Source organism: Tricharina praecox (assembly GCF_024521635.1).
Source record: "Tricharina praecox strain CBS 144465 chromosome Unknown BZA05scaffold_14, whole genome shotgun sequence".
Classification (NCBI taxonomy): Eukaryota; Fungi; Ascomycota; class Pezizomycetes; order Pezizales; family Pyronemataceae; genus Tricharina; species Tricharina praecox.
The window spans coordinates 604,651-624,443 of record NW_026250416.1 but is presented as its reverse complement, the minus strand read 5'-3'; the positions used below and the strand labels follow the sequence as shown (position 1 = coordinate 624,443).

General features: G+C 52.6%; 5 protein-coding genes and 1 non-coding gene across 6 annotated transcripts; 1 reads left to right on the top strand and 5 right to left on the bottom strand.

Annotated features, from left to right (window-relative positions):
- Positions 1-834: 834 nt before the first annotated feature.
- On the bottom strand, positions 835-3,060 carry BZA05DRAFT_400141 (alpha-amylase). Its single transcript, XM_051483864.1, has 8 exons — positions 2,781-3,060; positions 2,547-2,705; positions 2,295-2,450; positions 2,119-2,227; positions 1,907-2,069; positions 1,763-1,853; positions 1,632-1,706; positions 835-1,578 (listed from the first exon to the last, which is right to left on the bottom strand). Exons 1-8 carry the CDS (start codon positions 3,015-3,017, stop codon positions 976-978), a joined length of 1,593 nt encoding a protein of 530 aa, XP_051338955.1. The 5' UTR covers positions 3,018-3,060; the 3' UTR covers positions 835-975.
- Positions 3,061-3,468: 408 nt separating this feature from the next.
- Positions 3,469-5,280, bottom strand: BZA05DRAFT_474488 (uncharacterized protein). The gene is made up of 5 exons (XM_051488130.1): positions 5,160-5,280; positions 4,327-4,733; positions 4,103-4,276; positions 3,896-4,040; positions 3,469-3,821 (listed from the first exon to the last, which is right to left on the bottom strand). Exons 1-5 carry the CDS (start codon positions 5,274-5,276, stop codon positions 3,732-3,734), a joined length of 933 nt encoding a protein of 310 aa, XP_051338954.1. The 5' UTR covers positions 5,277-5,280; the 3' UTR covers positions 3,469-3,731.
- Positions 5,281-5,885: 605 nt separating this feature from the next.
- Positions 5,886-7,444, top strand: BZA05DRAFT_62584 (uncharacterized protein). Its single transcript, XM_051488503.1, has one exon. The coding sequence runs from the start codon at positions 6,180-6,182 to the stop codon at positions 7,290-7,292; it is 1,113 nt and encodes a 370-aa protein (XP_051338953.1). The 5' UTR covers positions 5,886-6,179; the 3' UTR covers positions 7,293-7,444.
- A 244-nt stretch (positions 7,445-7,688) lies between these two features.
- On the bottom strand, positions 7,689-7,761 carry BZA05DRAFT_t195. Its single transcript has one exon. It is a non-coding gene; the product is annotated as a tRNA-Lys (tRNA).
- A 250-nt stretch (positions 7,762-8,011) lies between these two features.
- BZA05DRAFT_62477 (uncharacterized protein) lies at positions 8,012-13,088 on the bottom strand. The gene is made up of 11 exons (XM_051488502.1): positions 12,803-13,088; positions 12,228-12,728; positions 11,811-12,166; positions 11,633-11,750; positions 11,026-11,578; positions 10,415-10,967; positions 10,235-10,354; positions 9,840-10,177; positions 9,716-9,782; positions 9,070-9,650; positions 8,012-9,009 (listed from the first exon to the last, which is right to left on the bottom strand). Exons 1-11 carry the CDS (start codon positions 12,923-12,925, stop codon positions 8,465-8,467), a joined length of 3,855 nt encoding a protein of 1,284 aa, XP_051338952.1. The 5' UTR covers positions 12,926-13,088; the 3' UTR covers positions 8,012-8,464.
- Positions 13,089-14,253: 1,165 nt separating this feature from the next.
- Positions 14,254-19,513, bottom strand: BZA05DRAFT_474483 (uncharacterized protein). The gene is made up of 11 exons (XM_051488129.1): positions 19,168-19,513; positions 17,667-19,110; positions 17,303-17,619; positions 17,145-17,247; positions 16,524-17,094; positions 15,781-16,471; positions 15,634-15,723; positions 15,481-15,578; positions 15,376-15,427; positions 14,822-15,315; positions 14,254-14,772 (listed from the first exon to the last, which is right to left on the bottom strand). The coding sequence occupies exons 1-11, from the start codon at positions 19,359-19,361 to the stop codon at positions 14,462-14,464; spliced, it is 4,365 nt and encodes a 1,454-aa protein (XP_051338951.1). The 5' UTR covers positions 19,362-19,513; the 3' UTR covers positions 14,254-14,461.
- Between the last annotated feature and the right edge of the window lie 280 nt (positions 19,514-19,793).

The following is a 19,793-nucleotide window of genomic DNA, read 5'->3' as shown; positions in this document are numbered from 1 at the left end:
GCCGTCTCACTCGTCCCAGTCCTGACTCCTGACTCCTGTCGGTAATGAGCCATTGTTGTTAAGTGTGCGCTGAAACACGGGCTCGCGGGCGCCCGCGCACGTCAAGCTGATCGCTATAATTGCTGAAATTGCGAGGCTTTTGTTCTGCCACCCACGAGCAATGTGCTCCAACTTGTTACTTCCATGACATCGAATGGGGCGAGTAGAGCGGCTCACTGACAGCCCCGTTTCTATTCCAGTAGTGTTTCCCATTGTGTTTCCCATGGATGTTCCGTCAGTTGGCCGTGAAGAAAAAGGACGAGTTGTAATAGCGGAGTTATTTCGAGCAAGTCGATGTTTACTTATGTACTTAGATTGCCGCTTCTGTGAGGAATCAGGATGAAACTCGATAGAACGAGTTACTACCCTTCACCACCACCACCACCACCACCACCATTGCAGCAGCAGTGCTCCTTGTTGGCAGGAGGCTCGCCTATTTCGAGAAAGTTGAAAGTTAAAACCATCGTGCGGAGCAGGTAGGATCGCGATTGAGCTTGTCCCGCGCGTTGGCTGCGTTGCGAACTTGCGTTGAGAACTTGCGTTGCGAGGTTGACAAAAGCGTATTCACTAAAGGTCACTCGTCACGCCTATTGCTCTTGGAAGTTGGTCGGTAGAAACTGAGGCGTTGAAGTTTGGATGACCCTCCAGGCTCCGTGGAGCGGGTAGGAAAGGCTGGGTTACCTATTCAGGTTTGCCATAGCTTGGAATGGCTGTATGCAAAACCAATTGATATTCTCTCTCTCTCGGGTGCTTGAATGAGTGCTGCGAGAGCTTCAGGCCCTGATTGATCGGAGGTTTCGTGCAGCTCAGCCTTTGAAATTGGAATCTCATTCTCGCAGATCCTTTAGATTCTACTCTCATATATGCCAACCACTCCAAATAGCTACTCGTGTATCTCGTATATCTCATATCACCAACCACCCAACCCCCACGGCATCAAAGTTCTTTCCTCTTCCACCCCACCGCCGCCGCCCCCAAGCCCCACCAACTCCACCCACCTATCCAATTAACCAAAATTTCCAACCAACCTATAGCCGGGACCGCAATATCCCTACAAAAGCCCATCTCATGCAGGTCCAGTAGTGGGTACAACACCCTCGGCCTACCATTATCGATCCTGACGTCGACGTACCCATTGAACTTGACGCGTGTGATATAGCAGTTGAGGATATCCGCGGCCCAGCTGCCCGGCATCCAGCCGGTCCTTCCCTTAGGCAGGGTGATCCACTTGCGGCCCGAGCGCGCGCCGAGGTTGGTGAGGATACTGACGGCGGGCCCCTTGCGCAACGCGAATGTGTGCGGTGGTGCGATGTGGATCACCCGCGCTTTGTCCGTGAAGTAGCTGTAAGGCTGAGCCGCGCGGAAGGCGTTGAGCTTGGAGATCAGTCGGTAGTGCGGACTGTCCCGTGAGAACCCCGTGTGCCAGAGGGCTTCGCGGTTGTAGGGATCGTTCTTGCCCGAGAATTGGTGTTCTTGTCCCGCGTAGATTATTGGGATGCCGTCGTGTATTAGGGTGAAGGTTAGGGCGTTCGTGATGAGCTGCGATGGTGCGGTTAGTAGGGTAGACGCAGTGAGGTGGGGTAACGACGTACAGATTGGTCGCTGGTGAGCGAGGGGAAGCGCGCCTGGTCGTGGTTCTCCGAGAAGGTGCCAAAAAGGTTGGTGTCCTGAGCCCCGTCAATATAGGAAAGCGATGGACTATGGGCATGTGAGGGATGGATACCAGGCAGTAGTCGCGCATCACATTGATCATCATGGTGAGCCGGAGGATATCACCCCTCGTCGACTGGAAGACGCTGGTAAGTGAATACCAGCTATTGAGATCAGCCCAGAGTTCAGAGAGCCAGCGTCGGGAGAGAGGTCTTGCATCGGATAGTTCAATAGGCCGTCAACGGCATTCTGATATTGACAGGTATATCCTGGATCCTCATGATAGACCTCGCCCATCGAAAAAACTGCAGCTGCAGCATTGAAGCTATACAGGAATTGCTGCCCCATGTGCTTGGCCGTGTCGATTCGAAGTCCATCAACTTGATTCGGTCAGCATGGATATCCCACCCACGGCGCATGGGAACTCACTCCGATAAGTCTCGACCAGCTCCTTGACCCACGAGTTCATTGTCTCCTGTACCCACGGCAGCGTGGTATCGACATCCACCAACGCAACCTTCTTATCACCAAGCCAGCACTACCGTACACACCGTCAGCATTTCATCTCATGCCCCAGCTCAGAAGTACCCAGGTAGCATGCGTACATTCTCGACCATCTCCTGATCATCATAATCCGTGATCCAGCAATGCTTATGGAACGCGCTCTTTTTATTGAAGGGAGCACCAAAGCCCTCATACGCCACTGCCTCCACATCCCCGGCATGTGCGAAATGATTCGGTACGACGTCGACCATCAGATACTACGGCGACACACACAACACAAACATCAGCGTCCGCCTGCACCACTGCATGCAGAACATAACTAGAGTAATATCACAGCACAGCACAGCACCCACCATCCCACGTGCATGCAACGCATCACTCAACTCTGCCAGCTCCGCGGCGGTTCCGAAATGCGGATTGAGCTGCGCGATGTCCTGGGCCCAGTAGCCATGGAACGCCTCGCCCCAGCCAGTGCGGCCGTCGATGTTCTTGACCACGGGGGAGATCCAGATCTTTGCCGTGCATAGTTAGTGTTAGCTAGCACTCACTCCAAGTCTCCAACAGCAACAGCAACACGGGTTACCGACAGCGGTGAACCCCATCCCCTGGATGTAATCGAGCTGCTCGACGATGCCGCGATAGCTCCCGCCGCAGTACTGGCGCGCCCCCGTATCGCACGGCCGCGTGGAAGAGCCGTTGGCTACGGCGAAGCGGTCGGTTAGTACTTGGTAGATGGAGCGGGTGCGCCATTGCTCCGGTGTTGCGGCCTCGCAGAGGGGGATAGAAAGGAGGGCGCAGAGGAGGAGGGGGAGATGGAAGTGCATCGTGATGATGGGGAGTGCTGGCAGGAAGGATGGAGAGCTCACGATGGAATTGTATGTTGAACTGATTGCTCGCTGGCGGGATCATGCGGGCTGAGAATTATCCTTGCTTTTCTTGTGCTACATACCTACACTGCATGTCTGTGTGTGATCTCCCGGCCAATACTTAACGACGATAGCGATTAAAGATCTCGTGGCACAAGGCCCGTCCAAAGAGCATGTCGAATACGCAGCTCGGTCGTTTCTTTTAGAAATCAGTGGAACGACGCATGGTATTGTAGTACCCGCCGCTCCGGCTTGAAGTTCAAGAGGAGCATCACGCACATGTCCGGTTTCCTTCAGTCTGGTGCCAGCAAATAGTCGAACTAAAGGGCTGTACCACTCCAGATAGCCGACGGTACTAACCAGGTATATAGTAGTGTGTAGCACCACCCCCACTTTCCACTTACCCACATGTTTCCCCAACATCATCGAGTGGTCATGGTTGACCAAACATATCACCAACCGGCAACGACAACGGCATACTCTCAGTTTGAGCCGTCACCCTCGAGCATGCAGTCCTTGGGCATATCCTTGGGATTACGTTTTACCGGAGGTGTGCTTCATGAACAGTGAGATGGCTATCAGTATAAGTACCAGGTATGTACTCCCGAAGGCTATGTTTCTGGATCAGTTATGCACCGCTATGCTATGCGCCAAAAATCTCAAGACACACACTCAAGTAGCATTGAGCAGCGATGAGTACCACGGCGAATACTTGGCGGACTCCCGCCACACCTGCGAGTTGTCAACCGAACAGTCGCCCGACTGCGCCACCCAATTCCGCCCGGTCATGTTTCTCGTCCAACCCCTCCCCGGTTCGTCGAAGCCCGCGGGCTCACAGTCGAGATATGCCTCGTAGCGGGTGGTACAATATTGGCGGCCCAGTTAGTGCCGGGCATGTCGGCCTTCGCCTCCGGCGCGAACGGCAGCACCGCGTGTTCCGGCGTCGTAAACTCCGGCAACTTCCCGGAGAGGTACTGGTGGCTGTACGCCACGTACGTAAACATGGTGGTGAGGTTTGTGGGCTGTACGCCACGTACGAAAACATGGTGGTGAGGTTTGTGGGCTGCGCGTCTGCGGCCAGAAACGTGCCGCGGACGAGGTCGAATGTGCTGGTCTGGTGGATACGGCTCTCGTGCGAGAGAACGGCGCTCATGAGGGGGGTCCCGCCGAAGACGATCGTCAGGAAGGTGCTGGCGGAAATTGTTACTGTCCAGTGCCTGGAAATGAGGGTTAGTAGTTGCCCGAGATGTGGCTTTGAACAACATACTTCTTGCGTATAGCCACGTACGGCACCCACACGTGCAGCATGTACGGATAAAACAGCAGCAGCGAGTTCTCGGCGGTGGCGCCCGCCGGCTTCGACAGCTGAAAGTACGGTTCGAGGCGCTTGACGTCATGATCGATGGTCGCCCAGATGAGGCCGTAGAGCACGGCGACCAGCGTGGGTCCATAGTCGCAGCAGAAGGCAACCCAAGTTGTCGATGAAGAGGTAAAGACTACGGCACCATCTCCATCTGATAGGTACAGCAAGTACGTAGTCACGCCTATCAGCACCAGTATCAACACCGCAAAGGCGACAAGTGATGGTAGTTTCAGCGTTGCGGGTCGCCAGCCGATCTTGTTTCTACTTTCTCGTGGCGGCGGCGACGCAGGAGGAGGTGCTGGAGGGAGATACTCGAACGAGTTCGAGTTCGAGTAGGACGGTGATTATGTATCCGGAATGGGTTCGTGAGCTTTGGGAGCGATTGATATGCGCGTCAACCCGATGATGCTCGTTGACTCCATGCGGTGGAACCGTCAACGTCGTTCCTGAGGATATTCGGACTGTGATGGGAACTTGCAGCGCGGAGGTGCGAAGACTCACGACTGCATATAACATCACAGATGCAGATGCTCCGACTGATGATCGCTCGATGATCATCAAACGCCTTGCTCAGCCTGGAGCCCGCAGTACCTCGAATATATTAAAAATATCTCTGGAATCAAGATGACAGCTAAGCATTTCACAGGCACCGAACCCTGACCGCAGCGAGCTCATCGCAGTGTAAGTACCTTGTGGACAAGTCATAACGGTGCCTATAAACTGCACGAGTGAGGTACCGTGGCGGGATACCTAAACCGTGTGCCCAGTCTGAACGTGTGCCAAGGCTCGCTGGTCACCCTGGACATGAGAGCATGGCCACATACTAGCCACATCAGCGCCAGGCAGCCATCCATGGAGAGAATCGCGACAGCCAAGGGGAGAATCGCGGCAGCCACTCTCTCTCGCTCTATCTCTCTTACCGCCGAGGCGTCAAGTCGCCAATTAAACTATTCAACGCGATAGAGACAACATAAGAACTCTCGTCACTCGAGCGAGCGCGGTTGTCCATCACCGAGGCGAAAGCGGGGCCTGCTTAGGAGAAATCTAGACTCTAGCGTAGAATATCTAGTGTCCGAAGCCACCGCTTGGCCCGGAGCGACGTGTTGTCAGAAGGAATGGTCACGGCCATCCATCCCCGCAGAGCTGACTGTTAACTTTGACGTCGCGTCGCGTAGAAGCGAATCACGATTTTGCACTAGTTGAGATGGAATCAGCACGTCGAGCACGCTTCTGATTTACAATTCTGGTTTCGGGTGAAGCATGTACTCAAGTACATACCAAACTTGTTTGCCGTCCGGACTCTTTCCCAGAGGTGGTTGGTTTCCCCGCCACCGGTAAACGTCCGAGCAACCCACGGCTCGCGCCGAGCCTCGCTCGCCTCCCCATATTGCTTCTTTACCCGCTTGCCCAGCGCCCAGCCTCCAAAATAAACACCAAACAACGCATTGCTCAATCACGGCAGGCCCTTGCAGGAGCGCCGTGCCCGAAGAGTTTAGGCGGGCCCGGGGGGCGCCCTATGCATGCCTACATATGCATGCCAAATCAAAGACGCGGATTGCGGGAAGAGACGTCACGACTCGCTGCTGGCTGTAGAATCTTACTAGTGGCAGAGATAGATAACGCGTTGGTTGGTTGGTTGATTGGTGGTGGTGCTGGCTGAGTGCTGGTTGGCTCGCTGTCCGCGGGCTGCGACAGCGAAGGAATAATCGGACAGCGAGCAGAGGACGGAAGATGTGGATGAAGAGGAAGGAGGGTGAATGGGTGTGGTGTGCCTGCGCAGGCGGATAGTCGTTTCTATGTATGCCCTCGTCTTTGCCTTTTGTAGGTTCCATACAAGCACAAAACCGCTGGCTGCGCTCGGGGCGCTTTTCTCCCAACTTCCCAACTCTCCCCTCACCATTTCTTTTCTTTCCTTCCCCCCATCCTCTCCTACCCATCACTCCGTCTTCCATCCGGCCCCCAGCCAACCACTCAGTCCGTGTCGTGGTCACGGCCCACCACACAGAGCCACACAAACACACAAACACAAACACCCCCCTCCTCTCACACAGACAACAACCTCCGCTGCAACCACACACCACGCATCAACCCCCTCCTCAATGAGTCGTCCGACCAGCAAAGCGGGTGCGATGCCACCACCTCCAACAACCTACCGGTACCGCGAGCCCTCCGCCGCGCCTACGCCATACTCGCCGGCCGCCACAACCCATTCCCTCCCGTCCTCCGCGGCCTCACCACGCACCTACCACTCCACACCACGTTCCTCCGCGCCACTGATCCCGAGCAGCCACGCACTGCGCACCGCCACGCTCCCCCTGCCGCCCGCAACCCCACTACCCGTGCACCCAAACGCGGAAGCGCAGCCGACCGTGCTGTCCACAGCGGCGACCGCCTTCGCGCTGCAATCGTACTTCTTCACGTTCCTTTTGACGCTCGGCTGGGATCCGCTGCAGACGCCAGCGCCGCAGTTCATCACGACTTATGCGTGGCTTTTGGGGCGCGAGCTCTCCCTGCCGCCCGCGACCGCACAGAAGCTATTTCTGGAGATATGGGATAGCTGCACGCCCACCATTGGCCTCGTCGCCACCGCGGTCCAGGGAATGGATCAGTCCCTGGGCTGCAGCGCCGAGACGAAGCGCGGTGTAGAGCGATTGTTTAAGCGCACGCAGGGCGCGGGAACGAAGGAGGCGCTGAAGTGGTGGGGCGAGGAGCGGCTCGCTGTCAAAGTCGGCGGCGAGGTCGTTGGACGAAGAAGGCGCGGCGGATGGGGCGACGTGTTTCGCGAGGTCAGGTCGAAGCTCAAGTGCTGGGGCAAGGACGACGGCGCGGATACGGATGCGGAGACGGTGCTGGGTAGGGAGAGGAAGTAGTGTGGTGCATAATAGGGGAAGAGCGGAGAGAGGGGGCACGATTGCGGGCGTTCTTGGGCGGTCTTTTACTGCGATACTATACTATATCCTGCTGTTCTTCAGCTTCTACCATGTACATCGTGACGAAGGCATGCAACATTCGATTCTTCACGTATGCTCGTTGCCTCATAATTCTTCATCATGCCTTCTTTGTAAACTTTGGCGACGGGAATTGTGATCCCGCGCTCGCACCCATGCGATGAGGTCAATTCATCTCACCGATTATTTACACGATATCGCAGGGATGGATTGATTTCTCAAACAAGCCTTATTTACACTTTACACCATACACACGTGTCCCAAAGCTTGACGTGGAAGTGAAAAAAATGAGATTTCGCCGAAGCAAAAAAATCACAGAGCCTCACGCGGGACTCGAACCCGCAACATTCAGATTAAAAGTCTGACGCTCTAGCCATTGAGCTAGCGAGGCATATGAGCATTTAATCTGCTTAGTCTTATGAGTACTACTTAAAACATCGGTAATGGTATATTCTGCAGGATGAAGTGTGAGGGTTATGCAGATAGATAGTGGACGGGAGGAAACCCGTGACAGTCTAGCTACTTTTCTTCCAGGAAACAGTCAGTCATCTTTGCCATGATACACGGCGTGGCTTACGTGCTCGTCCCTACTGTGCAGTACGTAGAGTAGCAGCAGCTCCCTTCGCTGCGCGTGCATAAGCGGACTCTGCTGTAATCGAAAGGCTTGTATTATCGTAACAGGTCGTCATACATCTTGATTATATTCCTAAAGCAAAAGAAACGAGAACCCTGAGAAACGCCTATTTTAAACTCCAAAGTAACCCCACCCTTCTCCCTGCCGATCCTTCTCTCTCGTCATCCGTAAGACGTCTATTTCGAACTCCAAAGCTACCCATCCTCCTCCCTGCCGGCCCTTCTCTCTCTCGTCATCCCCTTATGTATTCTCTCACAAGAACCGTTTGCGCCCCGAAAGGCCGCTGGAGATCGTTCGCCTTTGGAGTCGGAAGATGCGTGGCGGGCCTCTTGTCACGACAGCCAAGCGGCTCGGCGAGTGGTTCTCCTCCTCGCAATTATTGGCGCTGTCACCGTCAGCATCCAAATTTAACGAATTGATCGTCTTGACTCTCGCTTCTTCCCCCAATCAGCAGCCATATTTAACTACTTGTCTCTTTTTCTCCGCCGCCGGCCTCTTTCGGAAAATTTCGGAAAAAGTTCTGAGCAAATTCCACGTACATAGCATCCGGTAATGCCGGTAATGATGGGGCGGTCGACGGAACGGAGAGAGCATGGGAACGGGGGAATACCGCACATTTTGCCATGTCGGGAGTAGTATTCCAAGCCTCGGATGGGAACTCTGCCGCCCCAGGCACTGCCATCTCTTCGGCGGTAGAAAGCAGCACAGTCCTCATCTCCGCGATGGTATACGGAAATCCGCTGATCAAGGCGATGGCGGGGCGACAGCTGTTCCAGGTCGACATGTAGACACGTACGGACTGGTCCACTGCGCTCGGCACAGTGAATTGCGTGGGGAACGCAAACGCGCCTTTGTCATCCACGAGCCCGGTGTCGCTGGGGCGAGATAGCGGTTTGAGATTCTCCGGGCCCGTCTCGATCCAGAAGATTGTGCCAAGATTGCCGAATCGCTGACGGAGCTTCGCGAGTGGCGGAGAATTGGGCGCGAGCCGGCATCGAATAGTTCCTGCCATGTGATTGTTAGTAATGAGTTCCGAGATGCAGCTGGTGAAGGAGACCGGCAAACCCTTGCAGTGGAGTTTATCACCCTCCACAGGTTCCATCGTGTCCAGCTGCAAGTAGAATAGCGAAGCAATGAGTCTTGCGGAAAGGGATTTAATTTTCTCGGAGTACTTGACGCAAAAGTTCACCGCCTGCTCCACCAGATCCTCCATCTTCTCAACTTGATCGAGTTTGGGAAGTTCCTGCACGACCTCGACGTTCAGCCGAGCAAACCTCTTGTCCAGCAGTTTGGAATCGATCGAAGGTTGCTTCATGTATTGGTCCCAGGCTTCTTGGGGGTTCATGTTCATTTCTGTCTGATGAGCGATGATCGCTTTCAACCGTTTGATATATGCAGTGAAGCCGCGATTCATCACGAGTTCGTCCAGCTCGACGCCACTGTTTCGTCCGCGTAGCGATTGACACCCCGTGCCGATGGAGAAAACGAGGTCCGGATGAGGATGTTCCGGCCAGAGCAGCGTGCTCTCGGCTGTCGCTACCCATACTGGATTATTGTGCAGCAGGGCACCGTCTATGAAGATTCGACCGGAGGATTTGTGGTGGAATGGCTTGAAATAACGAGGTGCTGCTGAAGTCGCCCGTGCTCTACACGACGAAGAGATTAGCGAAGGTAACAATGACCATCAGCACAGCAATTTTGAGCGGCGTACGCTTCCCAAACTGCCATTTCCTCGTCCTTCTTTTCCGCTCGCAGGAATTCGTACTTTTGCTTGTCGCCTACCCGCGGTTAGTATGGTATTTCTTTTCAAGAGGGCGGCTCCGTGGAGTTTCTACCAGCGACGCCTGTTCCGGGGTTACGATTGTAATTTGCAATGATCAAAGGATCCAGTGCGGACGATACCATCGTGACCGCCACCTTGGTTGACTTTCCCCCGGTTCCATTGCACTCTCCAAACATTGGCTTCTTCCCAAACGCCTCCAGTAACGACGCATTCAATCCCGTGGATTTGTATTGGCCGTGGTGAGATGCTTCTACCAGAAGCCTGAGGCCAGGCATGTTCATTAAAGAGCGTTTCTTGAATGCCTCGATTGCGAATTTGATGAACATCTCGGTGCATTTCTCCACAGTCATTCCGCCGACCGTAAGACCCAGAGCCACGATACCGCCGGCACTATCAATTATACATCAGACGGGTCCGTTGCAGCCTAGTTAGATGAGAGGAGCGTACCTAGTGCCTAAGACGAGGTCGAAGAACCCTTGAACCGGCATATGCACCCCGATGAGCTCTTCTATAGCTTTCTCCATTGCGGACAGTATCTTGAGTTGCATGATTGCCCGAATGCCTCCGCTGAGCGTATATTCTAGGTGAGTTGTTGAACCAATGGGACCAAGAACAAGAATCACTTACCCATCTAGAGTGAGAATCCGGGGAGCAGCCTGGCGCGGGCCTCTCTTGAGAGTCCATGGTACTCTCTGTCTACCAGCAGGACATAGAGGACAATGCCGTATAGTGCGAGTGCAGGCATCGTGCGAAAGGTCGGAAAAATCATCGATACAGGCGTCGCAGAGGATGTGTCCACAGGGCAGAACATGCACCGGAACCGAAAATAGGCAAGCCAGACAAGTGGTGTTGCATGGAGACCACATGTGTGCATAGTCCGCTCTAGCAAGTATTTCTCGATGTCGTTGGACGACTGCGGTTCGAGTACAGTAAATCCCCCTGGAAATGTTGTTGAGGAGTTCCGAGAACATGTCCATGACGCCGTAATCCATACCACCCGACTCGTGCTTACCAGCTTTGACCACGGTTCCGTTGGACAATTGGTGGCCTTTGTCGTGTCCTATGATCATGTTCACGCATCGGTTGCCTTTTGCGTCCCGGTAGCTACACGGGCAGTGGTTTTTGAAGAAAGTGGTCTTCGCAGCCTCGCATGGCTGTTGGTATTGCAGGAGTAGGACGCCTGCCGTCACCCAAAACAGTCAGTAAGGTTGACTGGGTAGAAGAGATTGTCAGCATACCTAGATCCAAAGGAAAGTTTTTGCGTCTGGCATCTAATAGAATCGAGGATGCTAGGAAGGGCTCTAGCCCGGCGAATAACAGGTTATAGTCCGAATATTTATTGTTGCTCATAAGCCGTGTAGCTGCTTTGACGATATGCGAATCGCTGGTTCCGAAGCCCCCCTCGAACTGATTTTCCGTATCCAAAAAGTTGAAAGCCTCCTTGTAATGGTTCTCCGAAAAGTGCGTAAATGCCCGTCTGAAGTGGAAATCCAAATGCTCCCCCCCTATGAGGGCACCCTTATCACGGCGCAGCTGGGACGTTTTTTCTGTCGCTCTCGATATGGTTTCCCGGAGCTTCTCAAATTGCGTTTTGATACGGGTGGGGACTCCGTCGACCCCAGCCACCGGAGGGATGCAGACAATATCTATTGCGCAATAGTAGCATAAAACGAGATCAAGGAAAGTTTCCACGCGTTTCCCTTTCTCGCGCCAGAAATTCTGCTGTGACTTGAGCTCGGTAATCTCGGGGATCTCTAGATGAAGTAATTCCATCAATTTGCTCTCGTCGGCCTAGAAAACTGCACGTCAGTGCTGCTCCAGCACCTTATGGGAAAAGCACAGTACCTGCTCAGTGTAAACGTTGACGATAATTATGGCGTATGGTAGTAGTGGCTGGTTGGTCGAAGCCTCAAAAACCTTGCTCGCCCACTGCACCAAGCTGTTGAGCACCTCCTCGTGTTTCCTGGGGTTGTATCAGCTTGGGTGTAGCGAAAACATTCCTTTTTTCCTTAGGGAAACCTACCGAATATTCCTGGTAACATAACATATGACATCACTGAAGGTGTAAAGAATCATCGGATAAAAATGCTCAACCATCCAGGAGCGTGAGTGGTCCCCAGATCTTGCCCACGACATACAACGGGCTTTGGACCTCGAGCCGGAATCAGTCTTCCTCACATCCTTATCTGCAGCTATTGGAGGGTTGTTGCCTCCACCGAAACCCTCACAATCAGCGTATAGGACTGGGCGCTTGGAAGCAGGATGACAGGTTGAGGGGTCCGCATATAGGTGAACGTCACTGCTTGTTGGTTTTGTGGAATCGGCGGTGCTTCCAGCTATGGGTAAATCGTACGCTCGACTTTGATGGTGATTCGTGAGCTGGAATAGGTAATTGAGGTTAGCTACCTTGGAGTATACATGGAGAGGTAACAAAAACAACCTTCAGAAGGGAGGTTATCAACGAGCTTTTCCCGGCTCCGGTTTCCCCCACGAAGCTGACTAAGGCGGGATACTGATCCTTCTGGATGCCATTGGAAATGTAGATCTCCGAAAATCGGGCGGTAGTGTTGAGTAAGACCTCGTTCTCGGTTGTGACTCCAAACCACTTCGTATTGTGATTCTTTTTGTGAAGTTGCTTCCGTTCATCCTCATCCTGTGGTGGGCTCACAGATTGCAGAAGTTTAACCATATCTCTGAGCTTGAGTTCGGTTTTCGGGTGCTTATTTTTACGGTGCGCTGCTTGTTTATCCCAGCATCCCTCACATACGACGATCCCGCAAATATGGCACCATGAAAGCCCGGTAGTTCCATAACATTCGGTATTCTCACACTCCTCTGGGGAGCTGTTTGCGGCGGCGGTCGGATCATCTGGCTGACTGCTGTCTTCGTCCTCGGAGCCCGAATCGTAGGCATATTCGTCATCGAAGGACGCAACGAGTGTCTGCAGCGCGCGTGTAATTAGCTCGGCTAGGAAACTTCCTCCTCCCCAGCCAGATCTAAACGAATGGTACTTACCGATGCAAGGCTTGAAGTGCTACCTGAGGACAGCCCTTTTCGTTCTTTCGAGGCTGCACCTGTTGCCTTAACCACCTTCTTGAACACCGCGCGGAAAAGCTCTGGAACGGTAGGGGGTGACATTGGTGTTATGGCTAGTTAACCACTGGGGTGACTTGGTGGTAATTGCGCGTTCGAGATCTCTAAGATGTTGGGTAGAAAGCCTCTTATTGTAGGTGTATCCGTCCACAAGGAAGCTTCCCAGATAAATGAGCGTGAGAAGCTCCAACGCAGGCTCGGGAACGGCGCAGATGTCCTGTACTATGTTGGATAAGATCAGGATTGGAGGATGCCTAGAATGCCCCGAAGTAAAAACAACGAAAGCCCCAAGAGGACCGCTTTCTTCAGTGGCACTCATATTGCAGCTGCGGGTCGGTCAGTTCCATCTCGGAGGATGCAGCTAGACCACTATGCAAACACCTGAAGGAAACCAATCGAGTGCAGACACACTTCGCGGATTCACCTCACTCAATGCGCCCCGCTCGAGAGTTACTCGGATCAACCGATCGAGGCCGATACTTTCATGCTCGTCTGCCAATTCGGAACCGCGTGTAGAGTTTCGTGCCCCACCCCGCTCACCCTGATGGTTTTTGCGTGTGGGTTGCGGGGTACGATTTGAGCCGCACTCTCCCTGAAGCCGTTAACTACCCCGTGAGGCACGAAAAGTTGGGCCTATCGGATGGCGACACCTTGCTAGCGGCGTCGCGGGCATCGACCTGAGTAGAGCGTCTAACAAGACTCTTCAATGTGCTTCTAGAGAGTCACCATGATAGAACCCTGATTCGCGATCACCTGCGAGTCGGGACTCCAACTCAAAAGTGCTTGAGCTGAGGTGTGCCACTCTGTGTTGTGGGGTAGATAGCGGGTTTGAAGACCGTTTACCGTATTCTTTGGTTTAATCCGGTGTAGACTGTACTTATAGGTGACGTAGCCCGACAAAAGGGAACAGCGGAAATGAAGGATGATGGAGAAGTTGAGGTTTTATTCAACTTCGAAGAGCTATCTCATAGCTCTCCTCCGCTGCCTACAACGTTCGGTGCCACCAGATCCGGCTAGTTCGGCTATTGTGACCACCATTCGGGTCCACCGATCCGACTAGGTAGTTAGCCCCTCCTCCTATCTTATCTGATCCTCTCTCTATCCTCCATATCGCTCCTCTCATGGTGGTGACAGACAACTTAATGCATGTGGGTCACTGTATCTGTGGTTGAATGAGTACATACCGTATTTTGGTGTAAAAGGGCTCCTGTTCGGTTTGTTTGGGGCTGGTACTGTGTGGGATGGAGTCGATATACCCCACCATAGATATACCTCGAGCGTACTCGTATGTACTATGAGGTGATCCGGCAGGGAATTACTTAAAATAGAGACTTCGCATGATTTTCGTCAAAGCTGCCAATTGGATTGTAGGAGGATTCACACTACGAAGGAGTGTATTGGATGAGAAGGATCTCCGTCGGATCCATTATGGTAATTCCACAAAGGTCACACCAGCCAATGAAAATTGCCGATGTTGAATTGCAAGCTACAGTAACCCCACTACATATGCCATAATTATTGAAACCCTAGTTACCAAAGACCTGTCGCAACGCGCCGATATGAGCAACAATAGCAAGAGATCTACTCCGGAAGATCCCACATACCTGGTGTTCTTCGGCGCAACCTCTTCAAGTCGTAGAGAGTGGCAGGAAACCCGCCCACGGAGGGCGTATGCTGACCTCGCATGAGGCGGATACTTATCGCAGCGTCGATAGAGTCGACGATGAACTCTACTGAAAGCTGGAATTTCTCTTCATCGAGCCTCTCTCCGAATGATCTCAAGATGGTTTTCCCATTGCACTCAATAGAGAACAGTGGTCCGCTGTCTTCCACGACCTCTCTCAGTTGTGCGAGAAGTTTCGGGTCGCTACCAAAACGGCAGAGGATTTCACCTTTTGCTATCAGCGTTACCCAGAGGTGGGGAGTGGTTTATGAACGGACCTGTACAACGGAAACGGGTGCCTCTGGAGGTGCTAATGTTTTGGATCTTGACGGGCTTGAAGTAGAAAACATTCGCAAGCAGGGTGGCGACAAGCCTCTCAGCTAAGCTTTCATCGGAATGTATGGATCCCAGCGCGGCGTAAGGTATGTCAGCAGTAGCCTTTACATGGCAGCGAAGGTATTCAATTTCGTATATGAAAATGGTCTCCAGATCCGGAGTCGGTATTTTGGCCACTGCTGTTCTGTGTTCCATAATCATTGAGCTGGACGGTCGCGAGGAGTTGAACTCCTTCCGAGCGGCCTTCCTGCCTGCTACGATGGCTTTCGTGCCCGCTCCGACGGCCTTCGAGACGACTCCGACGGCTTTCGTCGTCCACCTGCCGTGGCGGCCAGATTTCGTTGGGATAGACTCTCCAGTCCTATCGCCCGCCTTGTTCACTGCCATTGATGGTGATCCTGAAGAACCACTAGACCTGTGCCTTGGCTTGCAGTAACTGACACATAACTAGATAAGTTTGATGCGACTTCGAGGGAAAGGAAGAGAGAGTGTTTACCCCGCCCATACACTCAAGTCTCGATAATTCCCCTCAACAAGGGACCGTTTTTCTAGCACATTCAATCAGTCTAATGACAATCCAGACGCAGGAGTGATTTCCTACCTTCGTCCGGCGCCTTGTAATCAGGAAAGACAAACATGCATGGATGTCTCTTTTCGGCCTGAGTGATTTCGCGGAGAGTCTCCCGGAAACCTTCGGAACTAAAAGTACACCGTATCAGTGATTGGATACAGCATGGCGTCTTCTCGTACTTACCAGATTATCACGTCGACAATTGCATATAGAGGTATTCCTCTAATCGATGTCTTGATGTGTTCCAGAAGATCCTTAGTTTGATCAACATTCCTAAGAACCAATCAAAACTGCTTCGAAGTAAGATTGAGATGCTATTCGGCTACTCACCCAGTGAGCACAAGGACTCGGGGAAACGTTTCCCGCGATTCCCATCCCGGTCCAGACGTGCTCCGGTCTCCGAACTGCGCGTCAGAGTCGGAAAAGTCTTGTTGACAAAGGCGGAAAATTTCTTGTTCACCCTGTAGTAGCTGAGTAATTGGAAGTCCTTTGCAACATTCGCATTGGCAAAAGGATGGCACTTTATCGATATTGATACGTAACTGTGACAAAAGCTTGAGGATCCGCCGACGGTTATTGAAAAGCACACTCCCGGGATTACTGTGGTGGGATTCGGTAGCATCGCTTTTCGTGTCGGCAACGTCTGGTCCTAATAAACCGTTGGTGACATCGGTACCGACCGTAGACTGGTGTGCTGCTCCGGTGGAAGCGGCAACCCCAGCAGTGTCAGACGCACCATTCTCCATGTTGATCATGCTTGGCCGCCTGACTCCATATTGGACAGCTCCCGTCTCCCTAGCAACCCCCTGAAGCTCCTGCAACTGCCGCATGTACTCTTGAAGAAAACGATCAGAGTCGGATTCACCTGTAGCAATAGGCAAACTGAGAGGGATCTGAGATTGGCCGAGGCCAATGCTTGGGGTTTCCGGGGGTGTTGACCCGCTCGGGGACGGTCTGCCGACTGTCGTTGCTTCCTGGCATACTTTTTTATATTTCTGAAACACGAACGGGGCAGCGGTCACTACTCTGAAGTCAGCTCGATGAACACTGGGGAGAAATATGGAGGAACTGACATGTCTGTGGATATTCTTTGTGGCGGACATCCAGTAAGATGCTCGACGCAACCAGAGTTTCTAGATTTTTTTCTCCGTCATCATGCCCCCCCCTGAATGTGAGATTCTTCGCCGTTAGGTTGACTTGGTCTGTAAAAGCCGCCTGTACGGGATTTCGTCGAAATACTGTCTCGAGGAAGTTGAATTTGAACGGCCTGGAAGGATTCTGAGAGAAGTAATAAAATGCATGCTCAAAGTAGACATCCAGGTCCTCGCTATTGAGCAGAATTTCAGCCTCTTTCTTCTCCTGAACGATCTGCTCCACTGCCTTGTGCACTTCCGTCACTAGTGCCCGATATTGAGACAAGACTAGTGAAGGGTCCGAGCTTGAGTGTGGAATGCAAATAATCTTGATGCCAGTGTAGTATCGCAAGATCAAGTCGTGAAGGTTCTTGATACTCTTCCCCCTGTCCGTCCAATCGTCCACCAATGACTTAAGCGGCTCTTTCTGGATACATTCAGCATGGGTGTTCAAGGTATGTTCCGTAAATTCGGTATGGTATAGAGGAGAAACTCCACTGATGGACTCCGACTGGACTGGTTATTAGCATATCCTCTATCCGAATGACAGTGATTACTCACATTCTCTACCGCGTTAACTACCACAAATAAGTATGGCAGTATCTGTCGTCCCGCGGACATCTTAGCCAGTAATATCAATTTGACGAAGGTCTCTTCGATAACCCTTCATGATGTCAGCACAGAATATAGTCTAGGGGTAATGGTTCCAGCGGCCTCACCGGGGATTCCTCGTAACATATACCGTCACATCCGAAAGTGTGAGAAGTATATTTGTGCAAGTAAATCTGCCACCGAGCTCGCCCGAACGTAGCGAAGTTGTGCTGCTTCCACAATCTTGGTTGGACGACAAAGACTCCTCGGCTGCACCTGCCGGGCTCATCTCCGTCACGCCACTATCATCGGTATGTGCGTAAAGCCAGGGAGTGTCCGATTCGTCCTTGAAAGAGTCGGCGTACAAGTGAACTTCTTTGGCAAGGTTTCCAAACCCTATGGTTTGAACCACCGGAGTTTGAACACCTGGTTGTGCTCCCTTACACTATGGCACAATAAGCATGGAACGAGTGGCAGAAGGAGCATGTATACCTTCATCAAAGCCCTGATCAATGTGTTTTTTCCTGCACCAGGGTCTCCAATAAAACTGAGCAGGGTAGGATACCTCGGGTGATCGATACCCGCTTCCATAGACAGTTCTCCATACCGGTGCTCGAGAGAGATATTTCCCTTTGCGTCCACTTCATACCATTTGAACTTGGTTTGGTCAATATTCGAAGGTTCTTCAGAAGAGAAAAGGGATGGCAATATCGTTTGAAACCACAATTTCATCCTAGGGTGCTCCCGGGATCCTCTTTTGTTCTGATGAGCCACCTGACGGGACCAACAATTTCCGCACAAAGTTGTATCGCAAATGCTGCACCAGGAGACCTCATTAGTAGTATCGCATACTACACACTGCGTAGAAGAAGCGGCCTGCTGGGTATCTGCGGTTTCGGTAATTTCAGGTAGACGGTCTTTGATGGTCTGGGAGGCACTGGATGTAGCGGCTATTTCTCTGCCCCTAGAAGCATCCTTCGAGGATACGAATCCGGAGACCGGGGTGACCGCACCATGGACGACATGCCGGGTTTCTTCTGGGTTCCGACTTGCATCCGGCGCAGAGTGCTCGAAAATATCTCCGGTCTGGTTCATCGGGAACATGAGAGTCCCCAGCCCAGATGGTGGTGGAATACTAAACTCCAATTCTCGTTTTGTTCGATGGGCGCCTGGTATGTGGTTGAGTTGTTTGACTTCTGACGTATCCCCAACATGGCTTTTGGAAGCCCCCAACACGATCCCGGGCGGAACGTACTCGGAATTGTCGGCCAAGAGTTTGGAGATGCTCTGCGGAGCCTGGTGAACAACAATGGGTGTTTTTTCGAGCAAGGGCGCAATATTCTCTGTCAAGCCTACTTCCGAAGAACCCGTCAATTTCCTCAGATTCCCATAATTCTCGCCCCCCGTAGCTTCGTGCTGCGATTGATCTTGTCCGTAGACAGAAAGTCCGTTCTTCGTCTGTGCCGTGCTTTGCCTCTTGGCGACGATTCCATTGCCTTCTTCGTCGGCCTGAAGATCGTCCGACCGCTCTCCGCCAGTATTGGGGTTCCCTGCCAGCTGCATTCCGTCCTCCTCACCAACTCCCCCAGCAATAGAGACACCTCCCGTCTGACCGCGGAGTGCGAGCGGCCCCGGGTCGTCAGTGGCGCCTCCCCCGGCACATGAATCTGCTTGCTCCATGTCTGCGGCTGTGGCTGTGGCTGTTCGCTTCAGGGCAGTAGGCGTATGTGCTCGAGTTTTGTCTTCGGATTGCCGGCTTGGTGCACTTTTCGCCCATATCCGAGTCCCAACGAGTGCGGTGAGTCGCTCCAGCAGCACGGTACGATCCTCCGGTGTCATCTCATCCCCCCTTCTCTTGACCCATATCTCGCGAAAGTCCTCGAAAATTTCATCTGTCAATGATTTCCTCGTATTCTGATGGCTACTTGACAATATACTGAATGGGGCATAGCATTTAGTTTTGTCCCTAACGAGAAAAGGGAAGTATCTTTACGTTCGCATTGACATGACGTTGCCCATTGGTCCACTACGCCCCGCGGGCAGATGGTTCATGTCCTGGTATGGAGGCTGCTTGATGGAAGCTCGAGGGTTTGAAGTCGTTTTACCTTCAGAACTGAGGTCGAAACTGTTTGCGCGAGGTTTCAAGCGGTTGAAAACCCGTTCACGGAAAGTACTATCGTCACCCATGGCAGGAGTGGGTAGGTGTGAACGTAGATTCCAACTGCGCGTTGCAGTGCTGGCACGCTGGCTGGGGGAACATAAACTAACATGGAAGAGCGATTCTCCGTGTGGGTGGCACTGTGCCGGTTGTGTCGTTGGATATGAAGCTTTCGTCAGATGGTATTCCCAAATGGCCTGCATGGAGTCCAATCAGACGGGGCCACCTAAAAGCACACCTTATCGCGATGCCCGTATGTGCCACGGCAACGAACTAGAATTATCCACCCCGCTCCGGCTTGTTATCAACCGATCATTCATCTTGCATGTCTAGGAAAGCATAAAAACCAGACGGCCAATGGGTTCGCTATGTATTCTATCTGCTACATTCATAGGAAATTCTGGCCCTCTATTACTATACTACCGGTAATTATGCTGTGTGTCCCAGAAAGCAATGGCGAA

Excerpts from the sequence above, each read along its gene's own strand:
- BZA05DRAFT_474483 (XM_051488129.1), bottom strand. The coding sequence starts at position 19,361 with ATGGGTGACGATAGTACTTTCCGTGAACGGGTTTTCAACCGCTTGAAA. Across the intron at positions 17,620-17,666 it reads TGATCAGGGCTTTGATGAAG|TGTAAGGGAGCACAACCAGG; the intron begins GTATACATGCTC and ends ATTGTGCCATAG. Across the intron at positions 15,316-15,375 it reads GACTTGAGTGTATGGGCGGG|TTACTGCAAGCCAAGGCACA; the intron begins GTAAACACTCTC and ends GTTATGTGTCAG.
- BZA05DRAFT_62584 (XM_051488503.1), top strand. The coding sequence starts at position 6,180 with ATGGGTGTGGTGTGCCTGCGCAGGCGGATAGTCGTTTCTATGTATGCC.
- BZA05DRAFT_474488 (XM_051488130.1), bottom strand. The coding sequence starts at position 5,276 with ATGGATGGCTGCCTGGCGCTGATGTGGCTAGTATGTGGCCATGCTCTC. Across the intron at positions 4,734-5,159 it reads GGTTTAGGTATCCCGCCACG|TATCTCCCTCCAGCACCTCC; the intron begins GTACCTCACTCG and ends AACTCGTTCGAG. Across the intron at positions 4,277-4,326 it reads TACGTGGCTATACGCAAGAA|GCACTGGACAGTAACAATTT; the intron begins GTATGTTGTTCA and ends CCTCATTTCCAG.
- BZA05DRAFT_62477 (XM_051488502.1), bottom strand. The coding sequence starts at position 12,925 with ATGTCACCCCCTACCGTTCCAGAGCTTTTCCGCGCGGTGTTCAAGAAG. Across the intron at positions 12,729-12,802 it reads GCACTTCAAGCCTTGCATCG|ACACTCGTTGCGTCCTTCGA; the intron begins GTAAGTACCATT and ends CGCGCGCTGCAG. Across the intron at positions 9,010-9,069 it reads TGATAAACTCCACTGCAAGG|GAACTATTCGATGCCGGCTC; the intron begins GTTTGCCGGTCT and ends ATCACATGGCAG.
- BZA05DRAFT_400141 (XM_051483864.1), bottom strand. The coding sequence starts at position 3,017 with ATGCACTTCCATCTCCCCCTCCTCCTCTGCGCCCTCCTTTCTATCCCC. Across the intron at positions 2,451-2,546 it reads CGTTGCATGCACGTGGGATG|TATCTGATGGTCGACGTCGT; the intron begins GTGGGTGCTGTG and ends GTGTCGCCGTAG. Across the intron at positions 2,070-2,118 it reads GCTGGTCGAGACTTATCGGA|TTGATGGACTTCGAATCGAC; the intron begins GTGAGTTCCCAT and ends GACCGAATCAAG.